General features: G+C 44.3%; 1 protein-coding gene across 2 annotated transcripts in view; it reads left to right on the top strand.

Annotated features, from left to right (window-relative positions):
• Window positions 1-12,455, top strand: part of LOC139753687 (uncharacterized) — a 30,815-nt gene extending 18,360 nt beyond the window's left edge. Inside the window, exons 3-7 of one of the 2 annotated variants that reach the window (XM_071670370.1) lie at window positions 5,351-5,558; window positions 6,280-6,371; window positions 7,675-7,804; window positions 10,244-10,479; window positions 11,294-12,455. In XM_071670370.1, coding sequence (XP_071526471.1) covers window positions 5,351-5,558; window positions 6,280-6,371; window positions 7,675-7,804; window positions 10,244-10,479; window positions 11,294-12,136 — 1,509 coding nt within the window. In that variant the 3' untranslated portion in view covers window positions 12,137-12,455. The remainder of the gene's footprint in view (window positions 1-5,350; window positions 5,559-6,279; window positions 6,372-7,674; window positions 7,805-10,243; window positions 10,480-11,293) is intronic. The other variant, XM_071670371.1, reaches the window with a different exon arrangement.
• The last annotated feature ends 5,253 nt before the right edge of the window (window positions 12,456-17,708 follow it).

The following is a 17,708-nucleotide window of genomic DNA, read 5'->3' as shown; positions in this document are numbered from 1 at the left end:
GCGGAGGAATATATGGCAACACCGGAGCCGACGTCGGTTCCCAACGTACGCCATCAATATAACGTTCGTGAGGTTCGTGCTGGATGATATGGGCGCTCCCTCAGAAGGCCTGGTGCAAGGTGGCGTGCAGATCAAAGAACACTTCTTGTTTACCGATAACATGAGGATGAAAGGAAGTGTAAATTTACCCAGGCCTCGATCTTGATTCGTTACTGTGGTCATAAGTAATTCCACGTGTCTGCAACTCACACTTCTTGGTTTACAGAGTACACACACACACACACACACCTGGCTTAGGGTGGTGTGTGTATACATACATACACATAAGAGCAAAGCCATGATACACATTTACACTTATAAGAGACGGGGGCAACACGAGTGCAAAACTCCCTCCCCGTAACACACAAAAGGGTTGTATCCGCTAATGATAATCACACACAGTTGAACATCACACCCACGCCCAGTTGTTAAGTAAGTCTACACTGTAAAGTGTGTACTTAAGTGTGCGGAAGGTCATTACAACAACAAATTATCTCTACACTTGTCTAAGAGCTTCGCCTCATAATTTATCGTCTAAAATAACACTATGATGCAGATACCTTGTGTAATATCAACCTGGCTGGCCTCTGACGGCACAACTCTCGCATCCTTGTGGAACTCACATCAGGAACGGGGTTATGAGGCGTTTCGAAGCTGATTATCCCACTGGATTTACATCAAGGAATGATTAGCAGAGCTAACAACCACCTCCACGTTCTCCCTGAGACCAAATGGCCACTCCCTCCTCACCTGTGTTTATTATGATACTATTAAGCTGCGCGTGTTTGTAGTCTGTGGTTTCTTATAGACTGCGGCGATAAGACAATGCCATAAAGCTTCTACGTATCTGGCTAAGAACAAGCGACAGTGGGCTCTCTCGACGGGCCTGGCAACCCACAGTTCACTACATCAGTAAATAGTGAATAGACGCGGCACAACCCACATACCACGAAATCAATAAGACCTCCATCTACAGGGGGCGTCGTAAGGCTGCAGGGTGGTGATGGAGTGAGGATGGTGATGGTGGGAAGGTGGTGATGGAGTGAGGATGGTGATGGTGGGAAGGTGGTGATGGAGGGAAGATGGTGATGGTGGGAAGGTGGTGATGGAGGGGTGATGGTGGGAAGGTGGTGATGGAGGGAGGATAGTGATGGAGTGAAGGTCTTGGTGGAGCAAGGATGGTGATGGAGTGAAGGTGGTGATGGAGTGAGTGTTGGGGATGGAGTAAAGGTGATGACTTGTCTATCTGAACAACTGGTCATTGGAGACTAAAGCGAGAACAAAGACACCACTTTGTTTACGTCCACGTCATTGTACCATAACACAACACACACGAAAGTTCCTGGGTCGCGTCAAATATTAAGGGACACGAACCAACGTACTTGTCACCGCGAGTCGAGGAAGTCTACGGTGTTCCATACTAATATATCAATACAAGAGGAAAAGAAAATGGATGGTGTTAAGGATACTGGAATGGTTTCCTGAAGGGTCATATATATATATATATATATATATATATATATATATATATATATATATATATATATATATATATATATATATATATTATCCCTGGGGATAGGGGATTAAGAATACTTCCCACGTATTCCCTGCGTGTCGTAGAAGGCGACTAAAAGGGGAGGGAGCGGGGGGCTGGAAATCCTCCCCTCTCGTTTTTTTTTTAATTTTCCAAAAGAAGGAACAGAGAATTGGGCCAGGTGAGGGTATTCCCTCAAAGGCCCAGTCCTCTATTCTTAATGCTACCTCGCTAACGCGGGAAATGGCGAATAGTTTAAAAGAAAGAAAAAAAAAAAATGTATATATATATATATATATATATATATATATATATATATATGAACGTTACTAAATCTCGGGCTAATTTTTTTGCAATCATGGACTTACCCACCAAGGTTGGATCTCCGAATTTAACAATAACCATAGCAAATGTGTTTGTGTATCTTTATGTCTGTCTGTCTGTGTATACATTCTCGTATACATGTGTTTTATGTATGTGCTTATGTGTGTATGTATGTACTTGTAGGTATGTGTACATATCTTTAAACCTATTTGTCTGAGAATGTGAATATGTCTTTATTTATCTACGTTCTCCCCTCGTGGAATATCGTATATTGGGAATGAAAAGAGACAATAGGCCGACTTGTCTACCATCATCATGTCCCAGGCGGACTGACGGTCCATTCCTCGTCCCTGTCTGGTCCGTTCCATCTATCCAACATTTTGCACAAGTCTCCCGTCGACACTACAGCTGCCAGGCTCCCCATCACTTCAATAATTGTCAGGATCTTTTTACACTCACTTTCCTGACGCCGCTCGCTATTGTTTTCTGAGTTTTATTTCTTATTTTCCTGAATTTCTATTTACCTCCCCGCAGTTTCCTGCTTTATGTACCTCTCTCTCTCTCTCTCTCTCTCTCTCTCTCTCTCTCTCTCTCTCTCTCTCTCTCTCTCTCTCTCTCTCTCTCTTATTTGCGAGATAAAATATCTCTTGCTTATCCTATTTTTTTTTTTTTTTTTTTGGGGGGGGGGCTTTCCTCCAATTTCACCCTTGAATACTGAACGTTATATATGACTTCTCAGACGAAACATTCCCGAACAATGGTAAAGATGACAAGTTGTCTCACCTCAAGTTATCTTAGCCACCAAGTACCCCCACACCACCACCAGCGGAAAGCCACGATCATTGTTCGATCATATACATAAAGGCAATCTCCTCCGAAATGCTCGCCTCTGATCAGTATGCATGACGCTTTTGTTTACGCCTTACGTAGTCTCCATTGTGTTGCTAACGCCGTTGTGTGTGTGTGTGTGTGTGTGTATGTGTTGCAGACTCCCCCCCCCCCCACAGCAATGTTTCCAATTCAGATGCCTTTGATTGTAATGGCATAACAGCCAATTGCTTCCTGTGTCTCCTGTTGTGATGTGAACCCACAGGAAGGTTCGAACTGTCCTTGTTTATCGGACAAGGTGGATCCCGTGTGGCAAATCCGACTGACCAACTCTCGCAATCTGACTTCGAACTCTAATCCACCAGCCCTGCCAAGTGTTGGTTCTTTTTTCCCCTCCCTCTTCTACAGATATCACTTTTCGGTTTCTGCTACCGAGAGGTCGCTGGTTCTGTCTCCCCACCGCCCGGGCACCAACCAGACCACGTAACCAGCTACCACTTCACATGTTAATCTGTGGCAGTTGGCAACTCAAGAAGGAAGACTCGTATGTGATCTCTGAAGGAAGACTCGTATGTGATCTCTGAAGGAAGACTCGTATGTGATCTCTGAAGGAAGACTCGTATGTGATCTCTGAAGGAAGACTCGTATGTGATCTCTGATGATTGTTTCCCTACACCGCTAAGCTTCTGAAGTCTTTCCCGATCCTCAGGTCTTTACCAACAGCTGCAGCCTGAGCCCCTTTTAAAAGCCAGGTTTCCCACTTCCTCCAAAACTCTTAACATTATTTTTCTTCGTCTTCCTCAACAATTTCATCTTTTTCTCAGTTCTTTTAGAACGCACGTAAGGTCTGGCCTCGCATGTAACTTGTGTTCGAGGTAGGGACCTACGAAATGATAAAAGGACTGTCTAAGTGCACGTTGTTCTCAGTAGGGTATTTATTTATTTACTGCTTGTCATACATGATCGCCGTTTCCCGTTTTAGCGAGACAGAGTCATGAAGAAAGGCCAGGTCCGCTCTCTCTCTCTCTCTCTCTCTCTCTCTCTCTCTCTCTCTATATATATATATATATATATATATATATATATATATATATATATATATGTATATATGTGTGTGTGTGTGTGTGTGTATATATGGATTTTTATTTTGGTCTCGTACAGCACCAGATTAATCACAAACTGTTTGAAAAGCAAACAGATTGCTTTGCCTACTGAGAATGGTTATGAAATGTGGAAAAATACGCGAGTTTTCATGATTGCTGCAGCGATATACGAGCGAGAGGCATTGATGGCCATGATGAACACGGTAGCAGACCACAGTAGCCGGGAACGGCTCACTTGTGAAGTGTGAGCGGAGGATTCGGACACAGCGGTGGGATCGAGACGATACAGACTGGGAAGATACATGCCAGATATTTTAGAGTGATTATTTGATCGGTTCCAATCCCGAATACTCGTGTAGTCTGTACATATGAATGGAATCATCTCTTACAGTACAAAATGTAAATCTGATAATAAATATTTACACTTACTTAAGGGTTGTTGTGACACGTGTGTACCCAGTTATATACTCTGGACGTTACTGTCTTTCTTCTTCATAGAATCTTTTCAGGTATGAGAAACTTTCGTACATTTCCCCCAAATATATTCATATGAAACTACAAACTCCATCTCCACGGCTGTCATTTTTCCCCAAAGTTATATATATATCTTTTCCTACACCTGTATATCTCACAGAACTGTATCTTTCCCACCTTTGTATATCTTTCTCCGATAACTCTGGCTACACACAGACGCCTGTAACCTTCCCCACCCCCAACATGACCTTTCTCCCCCGTTGGACTGGTAATCCACCCACACACCCGCCGAGAGGATGTGACGGGTTCGAATCTCACAAGACAAGACTTACATCACCGCTCTAAGGAAAGGGAAAAACTCGAAAGATGGATAACTCATATAACACTCTGTATGTTGTCTGGTTCATGGCTGTGTGTGACGCACATGTGTGGCCTTATGGTATTGTGTATTCTAAGATATAAAGTTACTTTTTGTAAATGATTATCTTTCATGTGGTTATATTAGTGGTTTGTTATAGTTATCACCCATAACTTCTGTCACCCCCCCCTCCCCTATACCACTCTCTCTACCCATACTGCTGTAACACTACCATATTAACATACCATTTTCACTCTCATTATACCATACTGCTGTCACTCTATCATGCCACCATACTACCATATCAATACCACTCCCATACCACCATACTAGCCATACTACCATATCACTACCACTCCCATACCACCATACTACCATATCACTACCACTCCCATACCACTGTCACACTTCCATAACCACATCAGTGCCACATTATCACCTCCTACTACATTCGTTCCCTCGAGTCACTTGATCAGATTTACTCCGGTATAAACAGGTGCTCAACCATACCGTTCGCTGGACGCTACATAACGGGTCTGATTCTCTTGCCTGAGGACAAAGGAGCATCGAGGACCCGTTACCACCCTCATCTTATCCATCTATCTGTCTCTTCCTCACCGCCACTCTCAGGAGCCCTGCAGCACACCCACACCAAATTCCTCAACTTCCAAAAAATAAACTTTTCAGATCCGAGCCCACTGTGTGTACCCGTGCGGGTGCGAAGGAGTTCCCGAATGTCCGCCAGGGGTGCGAGTGATCATGGACGGGTGTGGGTGCTGCTGGCAGTGCGCCCGTCAGCTGGGGCAGCCTTGTGACGGTGCCGTCGTCTGCGACGTGGCCAGGGGCCTCACCTGCCACTACAACAGCACGGCGGACCCCACCGGCACCTGCCAGGGTAAGGTCAGCAAGAGGTATGGCTAAAGACAGGACGCACGGAGTCGAACAGATGATGCTGCATGTAGGAGGAGAGGGAAGATAACGTGGTGTCAAGTGAGGTCATCTGAGTGAAGTCATGGGCGTCATTTGGGATGACAAGGGTCAACCACTGTCACAGGTTAAGAGTGTGTCGTGTGTAGTTAGTTAGGGCAACTGAGGTCATCCGGATCACTTGAGATTGCAGGCAGAAGGTAAGTCACAAGGTTCATGAGAGGTCATGGAATAACTATGATGGTTCAGGTAATGTATGAGGGGCTGAGTATGATCGGTGAGTGAAGTATGAAGGTTTGAATGGCGATGTACAGTTAAGAGAGTTTGCAAGGTGAGTGAATTGTTGACTTTGATTTGTCAAGCAAGTGGGGACTCTCAAGGCCAAGATGGGGAGTCCAGGAATTAGTGAGTGTGTACTCGAACCGAGACACACTACACACACAACAGTCTGGAGTTATAACTCAGTGACATCAGTTCTCGTTGTTTGGTACTGATGATGTCAAGGACCACATATCAGTGTCACTATCTAGTCTGTAAAGTTACTGTGAAGATTTGGTTGCCCAAATTAGCTGCATTCATTAGCTGGTTAGCTGCTCGTCTTTTTGTAATGTTGATTATTTGAACTAATCAAAACTGCACTGAGATGTGATCAGTGTGGAGTCATTGTCTTACCTTGGGGTACTCCACAGAGGTGCAGCCAGCCAAGTGTACCGTCAACAACCGGACTTACGACCACGGCCAGACCTTCAAGTTGGACTGTCGTACGCAGTGCACCTGCCAGGTGAGCCAGCCTGTCATAACCTGCCTCTGTAGGTCAGACCTTGACACTCGTGGGACTCCCCCGTCTCTTACCCTTCGTCTATCATCAGATGGTTCCTTGAAGTTTCAGATGGTTGTCTCATTTCCTTGCCCTACGCGTCCACAACTTTGTTGCTGAGGGAATGCCTCCTCACCTCCCTCCGCACACTTCCTCACCTCCCTCAAACCACTTGCTCACCTCCCTCCGTACACTCTCGTCTGAAGTCCAGTTGTGTCCTTTCTATCTGAGACTCGTCTAGTCTTGAAATACTGTCCCATGTCATCGTCGTCATGGCCTCCTCACAATGTATATGTTATCAAGTCTCCCCTAACTCCTCGTTCTTCCAACGTGGTCAGATTGAGATCTTCCCTCCTCCTCTCTTTATTCGCTCCATTCAGTTCTGGTTCCTGTCAGAAGTGCAGTATTAGATCAACGATCAGTTTAGTGTGCCCTGACAGGGAACAGGATGATGACAAGAAAGGTTAGTGCGAAAGCTTCCTCACACTGAGTGGAGTGGGGGTCACTGGGGGTCATTTCCGGGTCAGGGAGCCCACACCGTGTAATGTCCGGTGATTTAGGATCGCGGAAAATATGAACCGTGAGTTTTGGAGCGACGCGCGCGCGCATGTGTTAAAAAAAAAGTTTGGAAAGCGATGTAGTTTGTGATTGTCAAACAGGGATAACCACTGAACCGATGGCGTTTAACTAGACTGTAACAAAAGCAGTTTAATGATCAAAAGTATCATTTATAGACACAATATCGCCAGAGTAATTAAGGTTATCTCTCTAGGTATAAATTATTAGACTTTCGTAAGTCAAATTATTGGCACAGTACTAAAGGTTGAGAATCTATAAACGCCTCTTTAGTGGCCATTCAGTATAACGTCTTTATATAATTAGTTATCAATACAGTTTAGTGATCAACACCGCATAAACCATAGACAGGATTATCACAAGTCATCAAAGTTGCTCTTCCTCAATATAACTAAAAGTCATCAATGTTATCTTCCATAATGTAACTACAGAAGTCATCAACGTTATCTTCCATAATGTAACTACAGAAGTCATCAATGTTATCTTCCATAATGTAACTACAGAAGTCATCAATGTTATCTTCCATAATGTAACTACAGAAGTCATCAATGTTATCTTCCATAATGTAACTACAGAAGTCATCAGTGTTCCTCTCCCACAAAGTAATCATAGAAGTCATCAATGTTTCTCTCCTACAGTGTTACTAACAGAGGTCACCCATGTTATTCATCCACCACGTACCCCCACACAGAACGGGACGTACGCCTGCGTGTCGCTGTGCCCCAGCGAGAGCATCCCGCCCAGCTCCCAGTGCCACAACCCTCACCTCCTGACGGTGCCAGGCCAGTGCTGCAGGGAGTGGATGTGCGACACCGACCCAGGTCAGTCCCCCGTCAATGCCAGCCCACCGTACATCACCTGAGCCATAACAGGTCACCATAGATCCCCTGAGCCATACCAGGTCACCATAGATCCCCTGAGCCATACCAGGTCACCATAGATCCCCTGAGCCATACTAGGTCACCATAGATCCCCTGAGCCATACTAGGTCACCATAGATCCCCTGAGCCATACCAGGTCACCATAGATCCCCTGAGCCATACCAGGTCACCATAGATCCCCTGAGCCATACCAGGTCATCACAGATCCTCTGAGTCACATCAGGTCATCGATATCTTACCAGTGACGCATCTTCAATCCACCATGACCCTCCTAACATGTTATGTTATGCAGATGTTCAAGGATCAATATGATATCTCTGTTGTCTTGATCTCACCTGTTATCTTCGTGTCAAAAGGGTAGCACTGTTATCATCCCACAGTTTGTTGTAATATAATTAACTTCAGGATAACAGAGTCTTTCCTCGTGATCAATATATCACTAAGACTTACATTACAAAGTTCCTTCGGCCATTAGTGTCCTTTGTTCTGAGACTAAAACATCGCCTGCATCTTCTGTAAACAGTCACCAGGATTCTTGGGTGTGATTTCCTTCAAAGTCAGTCTGGTGTAAGAATAACTATTTGAAGAGGGAGGGCACTGCTGACTTGTTCGCTTTGAAACGAAAGACACTGTAACAATCTGGAGTCACTGTCGAGAGTATATTCAAGTCACTGTTGGGAGTATATTCAAGTCACTGTCGAGAGTATATTCAAGTCACTGTTGGGAGTATATTCAGTGTCTCAGAAATAATAAAAACCGTGTTCAGAGTCGGGAAGTCGAGCGCCGGGTATGATCGAGTGGGATAAAAAGGATAATTGCGAGGAAATACCCTCAAATACTTAGGAACGTCTTCAGAAATGTCGGTAAATTAAGGTAAATCTTAATGATGGTAGAAAAGAGTCACAAGTAGAGCTAAGATTACAAAAATCTATTGATGATGTTTTCATGTCAGAGGACAGACATATGGAACGAGACATAAAATCCGTCATTTCAAGGTTTGTCATCTTCGTAAGGTTGACTGGTCCTCGACGCGTTAGGCACACACACACACACACACACACACACACACACACACACACACACACACACACCACGAGGATGGGAAGAGTCGGGATTCATTATGTAAGCGTTTGAAACAGCTCAGAGAGGAACACATTTGAATTGAGTTGGGGACCAGTATACATAATACTTCCCAAAGAGAAGAGGAAAAAAAAGGAGCTTAATTGAGACGGTGCGAACACTTGGAATGGATGATCCCGGATTATATGCAAAACAGTTCCTACACCGGAGCATTCCAGTCTAACCCTGCCCCACACCCCATCCAGGACCGACGAAGAGAGAGAGAGAGGGAGGGGGAAGGACTGTGTGAGACTCGAGGATGAACAGTTCTTCCCCGGCGGCTTGTACCAGGGAGATGTTCCTGGACGAGAGATGCTGGGGGGCGTTTTACCGAGATCTGACGGGTGACAAACAGCCTGAGTGACGTGTGGTGAGGGAGGGAGGGAGGGAAGCTCATAAGTAGGTGATGTGTGGTGGTGGTGGTGGTTGCCGCCGCTCCGGGAAGTCTTGCCAACTGGTTAGAACGGGAATGAACCATGGATGATGGTGGTTGCTGGGGGAGGGTGAGGAGTGAGGGACGCAGCCAATACCTCCTCTTCAGTCATTAGCCACTCGTAATGAGCCCTTGGTGGTCAAGGCCGCTGATGGGCATGTACGGCCCTTACCTGTCCTTGATTGTGGAACATCGGTGGCCAGCCGAGGCTGAAGTGGCACTGGACCATCTGTGAAAAGAGAAATGTCGTGCGGTAACGAACCATCTGTGGTGAGGGAAGGTTAAGTGGTAGTTAACTAAATAGTGGTAATAAACTCATTAGGGAGAATTGGATGGTTGAGTGTATAAAGAGTAATCACCTCTGGTCGATAACAAATTTTATGAAGCGATCGGAAAATGCAGATGCTGTTCGGCCCACCAGATGTCTCCGTAACCCGGAAATATGGAGGACAGGTCTCCACTGCATCGTCCATAACCCGACAAAATTCATTAATTTATTCTGTTTTCGATCACATGATAACGGCATAACTTTTTTTTTTTTCAAAAGCTTTATTAATTTTTTACGCTGTGGTTATTTTAAGATAACTTTTACTTCATTGAATTCAAGACATTCCTTTGTTGGTTCGTGCATTTAGTGACGTGTATGGGTTAACCTTGCCCCTGTCTGAGTGTGTTCTAGGTGTTGTGGTTGTGGGTCGGGCGTCAGAGGGGTTGTAATCGTGGGTCAACAGGGTTATAGTCGTAAGTCGTGGGTCAGAGGGGCTGTGTGTGTGTGTGTGTGTGTGTGTGTGTGTGTGTGTGTGTGTGACGACCCTGCTCGTCCCCAGGTAAGGCTGTGACCCCGCCGAGGTGTGAGCGCGTCTCCGGCAGGTGGTCCCGCTGCACGCAGCAGACCTGCGGGGCTGGGGTGTCTGTGCGATGGTCAACAGACAACGCTGAGTGTCAGCCCATGAACGAGACGCGACTGTGTCAGGTGCGGCCGTGTCAGGAGCAGCGTCAGCAGGGCTCAGCAGCCATAAACAACATCCAGACAGCCAAACCCTCGAGGAAACATCACATTCGGGTAAGTTCCTCCACTTCATGTGAAGATTTTTATATAATTTTATATAATTTCTCTGAAGCTCTTGGCAGCATCATATGTAAAGGAAAACACGACAATTTCATACTTTATATAAGTTGGAATAAATCCCGTAAAGGAACAGCTATGCTAACTTCATATATATTTATTCGCAATTATTCCAAACAATTATCAAGTTTGTTCCAAACATCCCATCGAGCAAGCAAGACGAGAAACAGACAGTCAGTACATTTCTCCTCTCAATGATATGCTATTTTAGCTGTAATGTATGATCTTTGCTCTCAGTATGTGTGTGTTGTGTGTGTGTGTGTGTGTGTGTGTGTTGCCCTGGGCCTGTGTTCGACTTCTGTACGTCACAGTCGTCTCCCATGGTTCACTAGGTACGAGTAACCGGTGTCAAATAAGTAAGCGACTTGATAACATCATGGTTGTAGAGTTATGAGACTCGTACAGATCATTATGTATTCACTCATTGTTAAGGCATTTCTTGTGTTAGGAGGAATACAGCGACCATGGCGTTCCTGTGGTCCAGTTTACAGAGGAATACAAAGTACATGAAACTCACTGGTACCCGAGTTGACGCAAAAAAACACGAAACAAATACATACAAACAAATGGTATACAGTAATGCATAACACATAAAATATACGGAAAATAGATATTTAAATGCATTTATATGATTCTCTCTCTCTCTCTCTCTCTCTCTCTCTCTCTCTCTCTCTCTCTCTCTCTCTCTCTCTCTCTGGTGCTAAAGACAACGAACTAACAACATTCTTCCCTGTGGTCTGTTTGTTTACAGCGCGGCCACACTTGCAAAGCGACGCTGCGCCTCAGTCAGTCGGTCCGCTTCCGCGTCGGCTGGTGCGTCAGCGAACACCGCTACAGACCCAAGCAGTGTGCCGCGTGCGACCACCACTCCTGCAACGTCTCCGCCTCCACCACCATCTCCGTGGCCTTCCTGTGTCCCCTTCACTACAACAGTGACCTGACGGCGCCGCGCCCCCGCTACCACATCCTGGCCAGGAGGCGTCGCACGCGCCCCGTGACCCACGCCCCAACGCGAGGTCCAGACGCCTACCTGCAAGGACCACACGGAGACCACAGCGGCCGTGATCCTCATGCTGCCGGTCACCTACCCACCAACTACTACACGTACAGACTAGACGGTAGCGGTAGCAACGACGAGGACACGTACAGACTAGACAGCAGCAGCAACCACCACGAGGACACGTACAGATTAGACAGCAACAGCAACAACGACGAGGACACGTACAGATTAGACGATAGAGGAAGCCAGGACGAGGACACGTACAGATTAGACGGTAGAGGAAGCCACGACGAGGACACGTACAGACTAGACGGTAGCGGCAGCAACCACGAGGACACGTACAGACTAGACGGTAGAGGAAGCAACGACGAGGACACGTACAAACTACTCGAGGACTCCCTTCCCTCCGAGCACCCTAGCCTGACGGTGGAAGGAGACCTTGAGTACGATCACATCAAGAGCGACAACTATGAGGTGGTCCATCGTCAGGTAGAGTGGATCCTCAGGTGTAAATGCAGCCCATCCCGCACCTCATCACATGACCCCAGGGGCACCAAGACTGGCTCCCAAGCCGCGACGGGAAAGCCCTCGTAACGAGAACTCTGGTCGCTACCCACGCAGAACCTTGACCACGACGTCACAGACGCCCAAGTAACGGAGGAGAGAGAAAGGAAACTTCTACAAAGGAACCATATGAATGTTCGTGTGACAATCTGGCCAACCAATCTATTACACCTGCAGCAGCGTCCTGTTCATGGAGGTCAAGAGAACACAGCGACCGCCTACGGCATCATCAGTAGACAATCTAGATCACGTCTCTGTGTATAGTTTACTTCAAAATACCTTGTGTACTGGAAAGAAATGAACAACACACAAACGGATGTTTGGGAAATATTATTCAGTGTTAAGGCAATATTAACAAGTGTCATTTATTCCTCGAAATGTTACATCCTTTAGAGAAATTTTATCTAATTAAAAACTGAAAATGAGATTTTAAACCTGATGTTACGGAAGGGCAGGAGCTGCTGCAAGTAGGTCACATGACCTGTGAGTTAAGCTAGCTTATGACGTGACCTCATTACATCGTTTAAACCTCGGGTTAACGTTCTATCATCAGGTGAGGTCACATCCTCTATGCCTCTAACTACCTGGAGGGTAAAGAAAATGGTTCTAAAGTGTAGGCGATTACACCGCACACGAGAATTTACCGCTGGCATGGACGGAAAGGAGTACAGGGTCACGAACCATCTCACTGTAATGGATTCAATCATTTCCCTGCCCCTGCGAGGAGCGCAGACTCCAAGCTGCAAAAACTTTGTAAAAGGGATCATGAAGATGTTATAATTATGATAATAACATATATATATATATATATATATATATATATATATATATATATATATATATATATATATTTACGTAATTAGAAAAATATGAGAAGGAAAACTCGTATACATATAACCTATTATACTCAACGGGTTCGCCGAACGATAAAGGAATACTGAGAAACCATTAAGATTCCTCACTAAGTGCAATTGCTCTCCACTTAGAAGTCGTCTGCCACACAGACGACTCCATGCTTGTAAAATCACACTTTTTTCAATTTTCATCCACATTTTTGAAGGTCAGAGACTTAGGAAATATAATACCACTGTCCGAAAATTTTGATAGAGTAATTAATCATCATATTAATGTAAGTTTGGAAATATAGTTTCACAACTGCAGATCATCAATATTTGAAAATTATTGCACTTTTTAGCGTCAGTTTAGCGGTAACCTCGCTAGCCTCTGCGCACTATCGCCAGCCTGAGGCTGGGCGTGACTTTGCACAGCTCTTAATTCAACACGCATAAACACACACACAGCTGTCGTCTTCTTAACGTACACGACTAGTGAAGGATGTCGTGTCTTCTGTACACTGTCGTATCTTTACTCTTGTTGACCGTAACACTGGAGGTCCCGATGTGCGAATATTCATTCGCGTGTTTAATGTAGATCTTTAAGTAAACACAGTATATGCTGTGTGTGGAGCTAGGCTGTAGAGCGGAAACAACCGGTGTCAGAGTCCTTACGTACTGAATTCAAGAAAATACTGAATAACACATACACACACGAAGAGTAACACATATACACTCAAAGATACATTTACACATACACACTGACATATGACTATAAACGCATATATAAACATAGTTACAAATACATATAAAGAAACACGGCGACATGTGCACACACGCTTAAACATACAAATGCATCCAAGTACCTATGCATATAAACACAGACGGCTAAACAAACACACACAAACATTAACATTAACATAGCTATGAACAAATGAAACAAACACGCCTTTATGGCATTTATCTTAAGTGACGCGCGTTGTGGCACCAGTGGACATAGTATATGAACAAAGGACTGCAGTCTTTTCTACATCCCCATGACCGGTCTCTTTCAACCAAAGTCCAGTGACAACATCTGTATATGTTTAGGAACTCGCAGATATTTTCCGTGTATAATCAGACTAAATTAGAGATAGCTACGCACATTATTAACAACAAACTGCCGAGAATCATTCGTTTCTAAGCGTATTAAGAATTACAAACAGCCTATCAATCAAAAGCATTCAGTGTGACAGAAAGAAGTCATACTGAAGTTATTTCATCTATGTATTTTCCTCAACGAAGATGGAAACAACGTGAGAAGATACGGATGACTTGCTTATGCCCCACATGAAAGGTCTGGCTGGCCTTACTGTAATGACACAGGACTCGGTACACAGCCTTCCAAATCAGTTACACACGCCCACACATGCACACATACACCATAATATAGGAATACAATCGCCTCTACATCCTCTATGGATGTTTGCAACCTGAAGAACAATAATTAATGAGACTCTAATCATTTAATAATTCTCTAAACAGTACCAAGTGTCGTTAAGAGGAAAATACTTCAGTTTTAGACATCTGGTAACCATGCTTCTGCTGAAGTTGTACGCTGACAAAACAACTTGAATACGTTACCTTCCACTTATCACAAGCAAGGAAAGCTCTCGAGCGTTGCTGAAGGTGTTGTGTTTTCATCAGGAACTGTTGTGGAAATCCGTAAAAACAGCGCATCGCTGAGAATAACGGAAATATTTCTGGAGACACGGATAACTCGAAGCCAGTCTCGCCAGGAGTGGATGTGACGGAAACTACTTCACAATTCTTATATCATTTAACTGCAAACAATAATAATTCTGTTTCGTTTATGGAAAGAAAAATTATTTTGCTTATGAGACGCTTTTTCTCCGGCCACAAAATATGATATAATGAGGGAAAAACTAAAGTTTTAATCCTGTTATGAAAGTAAGGATCAGCTGTTTTAAGCTTGGGGAAAATTTTAAGTCTCTCTCCTTGTTAGGGATGTTCAAGATGAAGTCTCGGTATACAGATTCCAGCAGAATTCGCGGTGAACTAAAAATAATTTTTTTTTTTTTTTTTGCACTGAATCACGAGTTCATTTATAAAATAAAGCAAGATCCTTCGCAGTTTCCCACAGTGCAATTTTCCGATGCCACAGTCTGGCGTGGGTCGATGCGCTAGCTGGACAATTCCCTGCTTTTCGCCATGTCACTTTTTCGACATTTTTTTTTTTTTTTTTTTATTCATTTCTGCCAGCCAGTCTGAAGTGCTTATCAAAGCTACTGAAATCACGTTAATTGTTTAGATATTTAAGGATATATCACAACGTTGTAACTATAAAGACAACACTGAAGTAGACATGGACTCTCCAAGTACTAGATTATTGAGGAATTTCGTAGATGTAACCGGTTTTAACCAGACGAATCTTGTAGACAGTCAAACTGGTTTTGATTTCTATCTAGATTAGCTAACCGATGGGTTAACGTCCTCGGTCTTTGTTCTTTGTATTAAAAGAGGTTATAGTGATTGCTTAACAAGCATAGTCTGGTTATCTGTGACACAGGACTGCAGCCGGTGAGGTAAGAAGAGTCACAAATGACCATTTGGTCAATTCTTTGTATAGCAGTAATTGTCACCTTGGCAGTAACACCTAAGAGAAATAAATTTTTCTTAATCAGACCGAAATATTATTAACAATTATTACTGAGTGTTCTTTGTACTGAATATAATCACATAATGTGTATACTATTGCATGGAGGGGAATATGTTCTATAAAAAGAAAAGCATCTCAAAAAGACAGACGTCAATGTGAATGGATTACTATACGTAGTCTGGCAGTGCTGTACAGACACTCGGGGTAAGAATAAACCTGCGCTTGTAAAGTCGTCTGGTTTCGAGCTAATATGGAGAATGGACTACGTGAAACACGCAAGGTTGCCACACACACAGCTATGTATGTTGATGCTGCCATGGCCGGTGAATTACTAAAACATCGGTGAGACAGGGATGTGTGAGGCGGTAATGCGATTTTATTATCTAGTGCATATTAACCACCAAGACTAGTAAAGTATGCAATAGGTTAACCTTAAACTCTGCGCTTTACGGAGAAGTAAAGTCATCGTATATTCTTTTATAGTAATGGCGAGCTTTCTGTGGAGGGAAGAGGAACCAAACCGACCAACGCAGTTCGCCCATGTCAGAGAATCCAATTTCTCCCGAGTGTTCGAGTACCATCTCCTTTGTTGACAGCCAGACCTCAGGTGTGGCTGCTGCTGGTGGGGTCGGCTCCTGAACCCTTGCAACTCCAGCAAATGTCGGTCTCTGTCTGAAAAAGTCGTGGATCTCTGGTGGATGACCACTTTCCAAAAATAACTGGACGCATCTACGCCTGACAAATGACGATCACGCTACATTTAAGCTAACTTTGTGCGTGTGTGTGTGTGTGTGTGTGTGCGAGGATAAACAGCGAATGTAGCCACCTTCGTCATGGCTGTACCATCATCAGTGGAATAAAAGCAGGTCATTCTCGTCGGGGAATTCCTCATTCCAAGTAAGTCCCGTCATTTCCTTGCTTCTAGAAGACTGTGGTACACACCTGGAGGTGTAAAAGCCCCATAAAAGGAGTCCTGGGTTTGTATTCATTAATCAGCTTCTTTTTACCGTCGACTTAGTACACTGAAACCTACATAACTTTTACAATGGGGTCACTATTCCTGTACACTTTAAATGCACACCCACACACACACACACACACACACCACACACACACGCATACACACACACACACACACACACACACACAAGCATACACATAGCCTACAAACGCAACGTGGCGACACGTGTAAAACCCTCTGCCCGTAACACACACAGTAATCACATACGTGCAACCAGAGAATATAACTACATAAACACAAATAGGTAATCAATACACTAACTGACATATAGACACTCACACAGAACCATACCCAAACGGACAGACCGAAATACACATACAGGTGTAAATATGCGGAAACGTAAACATGAACATAAGTGTGTAATTACCTACTGATAACGTACAGGGAAGGAGTTTTACACCCGTGGGGACCCCGTCTCTTGAACATCCTCTATCATACAACTTTTTCAATATCTGTATGTTATCTGCATTATGCATGTCCTTAGTGTGTGTGTGTAAAATCAACATGCTTGTAGGAGTGTATGAAGAATTAACACTGTTGATAAGTCCCCATGTCTCAAATCACTAATTATAACGTCGACGCAGCGTACAAGCGTGGCTGGTTTTAGCGAAAACAGCGATTATGCTAAAGTTGATAATAATTCACATATATGCATGAAGTTCTCTCATATATTATATTCTGCTTCGCGTTGGCTGCAGGTCTCGCCAACCTCTGATGCATATTTGATTCTCATGTTAAAAGCGAGGCGAGCCCCTCGGGGAGCCAAGATGGTAGCCTTCGTACCGACTTCGGAGATTGTCTGTTTATGCAATACTTGTCTCCCTAGGCTGCGGGAGCGTTACAGTGTTTGCAGTCGAGAGATTGACGATGGAGTAGAGTAAGAGAGGCAGATAGTGAGTGAGAGAGAGAGAGAGAGAGAGAGAGAGAGAGAGAGAGAGAGAGAGAGAGAGAGAGAGAGAGAGAGATGTTTCGTGCTTTACTTGAAGGAGAGACAGAGCAATTCACAATTTTCATGACTCAGTCACTAACACAGTGACTTATGGAACCAAATGGGACGCATGACCAATAAGACAAAACACATGCGGATCA

This window comes from Panulirus ornatus, chromosome 15, assembly GCF_036320965.1.
Source record: "Panulirus ornatus isolate Po-2019 chromosome 15, ASM3632096v1, whole genome shotgun sequence".
Classification (NCBI taxonomy): Eukaryota; Metazoa; Arthropoda; class Malacostraca; order Decapoda; family Palinuridae; genus Panulirus; species Panulirus ornatus.
Note: the sequence above shows the minus strand (reverse complement) of the source record. Positions and strands in the feature narration are given on the sequence as shown.